Source organism: Bidens hawaiensis, unplaced genomic scaffold (genome assembly GCF_021521415.1).
Source record: "Bidens hawaiensis isolate Kalapana, Puna unplaced genomic scaffold, B.hawaiensis_p1.1 tig00054428_1, whole genome shotgun sequence".
NCBI classification, from domain to species: Eukaryota; Viridiplantae; Streptophyta; class Magnoliopsida; order Asterales; family Asteraceae; genus Bidens; species Bidens hawaiensis.
In genome coordinates this window covers 21,465-27,964 of record NW_027506293.1, presented here as the reverse complement: position 1 = coordinate 27,964, position 6,500 = coordinate 21,465, and the positions used below count along the sequence as shown (strand labels likewise).

The following is a 6,500-nucleotide window of genomic DNA, read 5'->3' as shown; positions in this document are numbered from 1 at the left end:
AAAACATAACAAGGAATGGGGCTAGAAACTCACCTGAACTCTGCTTCTTTCTCCGGTAGTTGTTAATCCCTTCCTTAATGGAGCTCGGCTAACTGTATATTAGTTTCACGTATCAATACTCGTCCGATCTATTCAAATGGCCTAGTATTAGCTTACTTCTACTTAGCATTTTTATGTTTTTTCTTTATTTTAACATTCATGTATTTTATCTCCTTAGGTCCTTACGATGCATGCCATCAAGTGTATACACGTATATGTATACATTTACACGTCGCCAGGTATCCGGGTTTCAATATAAGTTAACTTAGATATATAAGCAAACTTAGATATAAGCGAACTTATATATAAGCGAACTTGTATATAAGCGAACTTAGATATAAGCGAACTTGTATATAAGCGAACTTGTATATCAGGCGAACTTATATGTGACGAACTTAACCAGCATGCGAACTTAACCAGTAGGCGAACTTAACCAGCAGGCGAACTTAACCAGCAGCTACGGGTTTGGTTTTAACAACATTCAAACCTTGATATGATGTTAACCATTCCCGTAAACGTTCCCACATCCATTTCCGGATAAGTCTTAACCCGGGGAACCATAAAGTTTGGACCTTTAGGCTTAAAACGTTCAAAACTAGATCTAGGGTTTATTTAAACGAGTCGTTCATAACCATGAGTTCTTTAAGTCCATTTTAATCTTCAAGTTTGTAACTTTACGATTTGTCTAGACCCGAGTTATCATCCTACCAATTTTCATGTAAATCCGTTCATGAAAAGTAAACTTTTTTAACAAAACGTACCTTTGAGGTTTTTGTTGAAATCACTCGAGAGGCTCAAAACCATATCAAACGAACTCCGATTTGAGTGATTCAAGCGGCCATGGAATCGTCTCGTCCCGATCTACAAACCCATCAGCTCAACTCCGCTGGAAACGGCCGCTACAGTCTCCGGAATAGTGGAACAGTGGTCGGAAATCTTCATTTTGAGCTGCTACGGTTTTGCTAATAAAAACCGTACTTCCCGACATCTGATCAAAGATCTAATCGGTGGCAATCTTCATTTATATACCGTGAACACTCAGTTAAAATTTGAGACCGATCCGACGGCTAGATCTCCGGGAATCTTTGTGTCTTTGTGGGTGGTTTTCTCAAAAACGGGAATTGTGTTAAGTGTGTGTTTAGATGGTGTAGGCTATGGTGTATAGATGTATGAAAATGGAAAGGATTAGGGTTTTAAGGGGTATTTATACTCCCTGAATCCCATGGACCTTAGGCCCATCTTTCGTTTTTTGTCCTTAATAATTACATCTAATTAGCCTACTTATCCTTCCATCTTTATTATTTTACTATTTTTCTATTAACTCAAGTAAACTTTTCGGTCTTAAATAAATAATATATTAATTATTTATTCTTAGAAATTTCGGGATGTTACATATTGCTCTATTTTCTTGTAGTGCGGATAGTATTGAAGAATCCATTCGTCAAATTTAAGTGATATGTTTGTTTTTTCGACTCTTGGATATTATATTATTTAATTTAAAAAAAACGTTTGATATTTGTTCAGTAATAATATGGTTAAATAATTTATGTTATATATTAAATATGAAAAATTCCAATTAAATCCCTACATATTCCAAATAGGTACAAAATAGCAAGTGTACCCGTACGTATACACGATTGTACATGTACCAAAATTCAACAAAAACGAGTAACGATACCCGTACCTAATAAGCTAAATTAGTACGAGTACACATACAAGTAAACTACGGGTACAAGTACGGGTATCTGGGACAAAACATTCACCCTATGCCTGGTGATCGGAACGACATGGCTCTTGAGTCCCGAAAAGATTATAATTCTAATATGAACCATGAACCCATAGTACTAGCCAGTAGCCACCAAAAGTGCATGCCTTTTGATCAAGGTCATTAACTAAGACCATGCCAGTCACATGCCAGTAATACCAGTCAAACAAAGTCATGAAGATTGTCATCAAATTTGAAAAAGATAATATGATGAATTAACCTGTTAACATAAGCGTGTAAAATTCATAGATATCGTATCACTATGTTATAAAATACGGAGAAATTCTAATAATTTATCTTTACAGGAGATAAACTTTGAAATAAAATCAAACCTATGTACTAGCAAACAGATAGGTTCATGACATATGACAACGGCCACCCAACATTCCGAGCCACAGGCAAATAATAACTGCGAAACAGTAAAGTCACATGGTTGGTAGAAAAATAAATTTCCTATCTTGGATATACGTCTGTAATAGTACAGCCTCCTGTATGTGTATTTGAAGAGAAGGTTGTTATAGGTAACTCGATTCCCATGAAAAATGATGGCTTCTTAGGTTGCAACAATTCATCCTCGTTGTCCAGCATCAGAACTACGGATGACATGTCTGGCCTGTCTCCTGCATTTTCTTGAACACATAACAACCCAACATTGATTAATCTTATAACTTCAGGAGGATGGCATGATTCAGCGCAACTTGCATCGATTAATTCCATTGACCTGCCTTCATTATAGAGGCTCCAAACCTTGACACAGTTAATGTAGAATATATATAAGTTATCAGGTTGTACTTCGATTAGATGACTATTATGCAAAATGAATTGAAATCATAGTTTGGACTATTGAACATACATGTCCGATAAGATTATTTTCCCTTTCAGGATCGATAAAGCCTCTATTTCTCTTCCCACTCACAATCTCCAGCACCAAGACGCCAAAGCTAAATACATCCGACTTTATAGAGAAAAGGCCATCTAGTGCATACTCGGGGGACATGTAACCACTGCAAGCACACAAAGATTATAAGAGAGTGCTACTATTTCCAAGAAAGAAAAGGAACGAATTGTTGGTTCTGTGGCTTACTATGTGCCAACAACTCTCTCTGTGTTTGCTTGGGTTTCATTTCCTCTAAAAGTTTTAGCTAAGCCAAAGTCCGATATCTTTGGGTTCATGTCATGATCTAGTAAAACGTTGCTAGCTTTAAGATCTCTATGGATGATTCGTAATCGTGAATCTTGATGCAGATAAACAAGTCCTCGAGCAATTCCTTTGACAATGTTTAAACGCTTTGTCCAATCAAGAAGCACGCTTTGAGTTTCGTCTAGCCAACATATTGGTTTAGTAATATTTAGTTTCTTTTTATAAAAAGTTACTAAATTTAAAATAATGTGCTATACTGGAAATTATGCCATTTGTATATATGATTCTTACCAAAAATAAAAAAGTCCAAGCTTTTATTGGGCAGGTACTCATAGATCAACAGCTTCTCATCTCCATGTATGCAACAGCCAAGAAGCTTCACAAGATTTCGATGCTGAAGTTTTGAAATGCAGATGACTTCATTCTTGAAGGCGCCAATTCCTTGACTTGAATTCTTGGAGAGACGTTTAACTGCTATCTCTTTCCCATCTTCTAGAAAACCCTGAACGAAGCATTTACTATGTTAAAAACTATACAAACTGCAAAGGCAGCTTCACTGCCAACATGTTTTTGCAAGTGGCATGTTTTACACTGAATAGGTTCACTTTCTTATCTGACATAAGGAGCAACAATTTTAGTGTGACAAATCCGTTACATTTATTCTCATACAGTATTTACCTTATAAACTGGTCCAAATCCACCCTCTCCTAGTTTATTGTCAACTGCAAACTTGGCAGTGGCATTAGCAATGGTAGAGAAGCTAAACAGTGGTTGCTCCATGTCTTCTTCATCACTTTTATAGGCATTCAAGATTTCCTCTACAAATTAGGAAAAATAGACTTCACACATGAATGATCTGTTATAAAATATTTCTATTCACGGTTCATATTACTCAAGTTTACCCGGTGAACTGAGGTAATTTTTACCTTCCCTTGTTGGTTTGGCATGATTCCCTTTTCTTCGTGAATAACACAACCATGTAGAGATGAAACCTATGAGAAGAACTCCCGCAACGATTACAAGTATGATAATTTTAATGTTTGCTCTTCCCTGATTTTTTAAAATTGACTTCAAATCTGAAAAGTATTAACATAAACTTAGTTTACAAGCACGAAACCATAATCCTAAAAAAGATAGTGCCTTATACTTTGAATCTGTAGACATTATTAGACATTACCTAATTCAGATGAAGCCATCCTTACAAAAATATCCTCGCCATCGCCACTACCTTCAGGAAACAATTGGATGTCCAGAAGGTCATTGAACCAGAGCAAGCAGCCCCTTCCTCCGAAACTGGCATCTGGATTTGCATATGCCATACATGTACAATTGTTTAAGCATTTTTTCTGGCATTCTTCCAGAGTCATGCTCATGTTAAACCAGGTGTTCTCTGTGTCTGGCAGTTTAACATTAGAATACTTGATAAACCCTTCTAATCCATCTTTGCATTCCAACGGTGTTCGCCTACTGCAACCCCCTGACCAATCAGCTCTGTTCCAACCCTTTTGGTTTTTAGGCACAAACCTTTTCTCATCCAAGCAAATACAAGACTGTTGGATCAGATTAAGGCTGCAGGTTGCATAAGCATTACAAATGTTGTATGTGTCGCATGTATCTCTGGGGAATGACAAGGAAAGCTGCCAGCCACTACCATTTTCTAGCCACACCCAACTTTCTAGACGCGCAGAAGAATTCAAGGTGAGTCTTGATAGCAGAGAATTATCTTTAAAATTATAAGCAAAAGACACTTCGCTTTGGTTGATAATCACATCATGCGTAAAGGTTAAGTTCTTCCTATATATAGAAATCCCACTAAAGCGACAATTTCTCCACGGTCCACCACGGAAAAGGACCAAGGCCCCTTGTTTTAGTTTGCTTGAAGGATAACCATGCGTATCAGCGCCCCACGTCAATTCACTTGGAGCTGGATCTTGACTGCTCTTCCATGGTGATAGGTACCATTCCTTGCCCCGTAAGTAATTTCTCCCTAACTTCATGCCAGGTAGAAGACTATCCGTCGGGTAATCAAAACTCTGCCAGAGAACCTTCTCCAGTTGGTCAATCACAACAAGATTTCCGTTGTCCTGAAGCCTTGCAGTAGCATTCCCTGATGTGGTTGTGTTAGATGACCAAATCATGCTGCTATTGTTGAAGATGCCAAGAATTCCTTGATCAGCAATCTTTAACACAAGCAGCCTTGATGCACCAGGGAGCGGCCGGTCTCTATTTGCAACCCAAACCACCGTTCTAACAGATATTTTCTTGTACCATATTCCAAGATATCTGTTCTCAGAGCTACCTGGATGAAAAAATCCCAGTTCGAAAATTCCACTAGCCGAGACCAACGTGTCTGCGTCTTTCAGAAACCTTGAATCTGAAATGGTGTCGAGTTCAGCAGCGTAGCTTTTATACAAAAATACTAAGGAAAACAAAATTATGGCTGCTCCCTCCATATTGAGAATTTTAGATTTGAGATCCTGTTTTATTTTCAACAAGTAATGATTTAGCATGTTATATTTCGAGTAATATCTAATAATATTCAATGCACGGATCGTTTGGACCGGCATCTTGGTTGACAATTGACATGCTTTTAAAAACAATATGCAGCCAAGAAGGTAATTATCAAAAACAACGAACGGGAGCACTAGCAACCAATTAACATGACAAACGATAGTGACTTGGCTCTTGCCTTTGAATAAACGTTTGTGTATTTTATCAATTGGGGAAAAATGCATGGATAATGTCCGCATATAATCTACACAATATATAGTTATGAAATTTTGGTTGTGGCCTGAGATCAATGTTGTAAAAGTAGGTTTTCAAGGCCGAGTATTCCTCGTGTACTCGCTACAAGGTATGTCGCCGAGGCGAGTTTACTTAATTCCGCCTAGTTACTAAGAATTGATTAAATGTGGTCAACCTCAGTCAGAATCGCATCTAGTCGGTGAACTTAGGCCGATTTTGGTTTAAGAAAATAAAACATAACTCGTATTTCTTTAATATTACAGAATAAATATCGTTTTTTTACTTAATGAATAACGATTTTTAAAAATTTTATTATTTAAAAATGTATTTCTCTTATTATGATTGATCATTACTTATTTTGTATAAATATTAGTAAATTGATGATATTTGACATATATATAATATCACAAATATATTTACCATGTCCGAGTACTCTCTGAGTACTCCGAGTACACCCAACTCCCCAGTCGGCCGCCTAGGGTTCGCCTAGCGACTTTTGCAACATTGCCTGAGATAGTTGGTTATTAAGCCTTAAGACAACCTCTTTTTCTCTCATTGTCACAATGACGGTTGAATAGTTGAATGGGTGAGATCTGATACAAATCGATTTTAACGTGCGAAATATGCAAAGTACTAGCGTATAAATAATTACCCAATAGTTCAAGCCTAATTGCCGTACTTATTCGTACACTTCGCAAGTTAAAAGTTGATTTTATTTGATCCTAAGCATGCACCACACACACATAAATTTTAAAAAGATGATGACCTCGTATCTATTCTATTTTATTATAGACAAAATGGCAAAAGACG

General features: G+C 37.0%; 1 protein-coding gene across 1 annotated transcript; it reads right to left on the bottom strand.

Annotated features, from left to right (window-relative positions):
- Positions 1-2,257: 2,257 nt before the first annotated feature.
- Positions 2,258-5,418, bottom strand: LOC143617392 (G-type lectin S-receptor-like serine/threonine-protein kinase At4g27290). Its single transcript, XM_077089967.1, has 7 exons — positions 4,123-5,418; positions 3,872-4,021; positions 3,624-3,763; positions 3,237-3,447; positions 2,889-3,126; positions 2,658-2,808; positions 2,258-2,551 (listed from the first exon to the last, which is right to left on the bottom strand). Exons 1-7 carry the CDS (start codon positions 5,396-5,398, stop codon positions 2,258-2,260), a joined length of 2,460 nt encoding a protein of 819 aa, XP_076946082.1. The 5' UTR covers positions 5,399-5,418.
- Between the last annotated feature and the right edge of the window lie 1,082 nt (positions 5,419-6,500).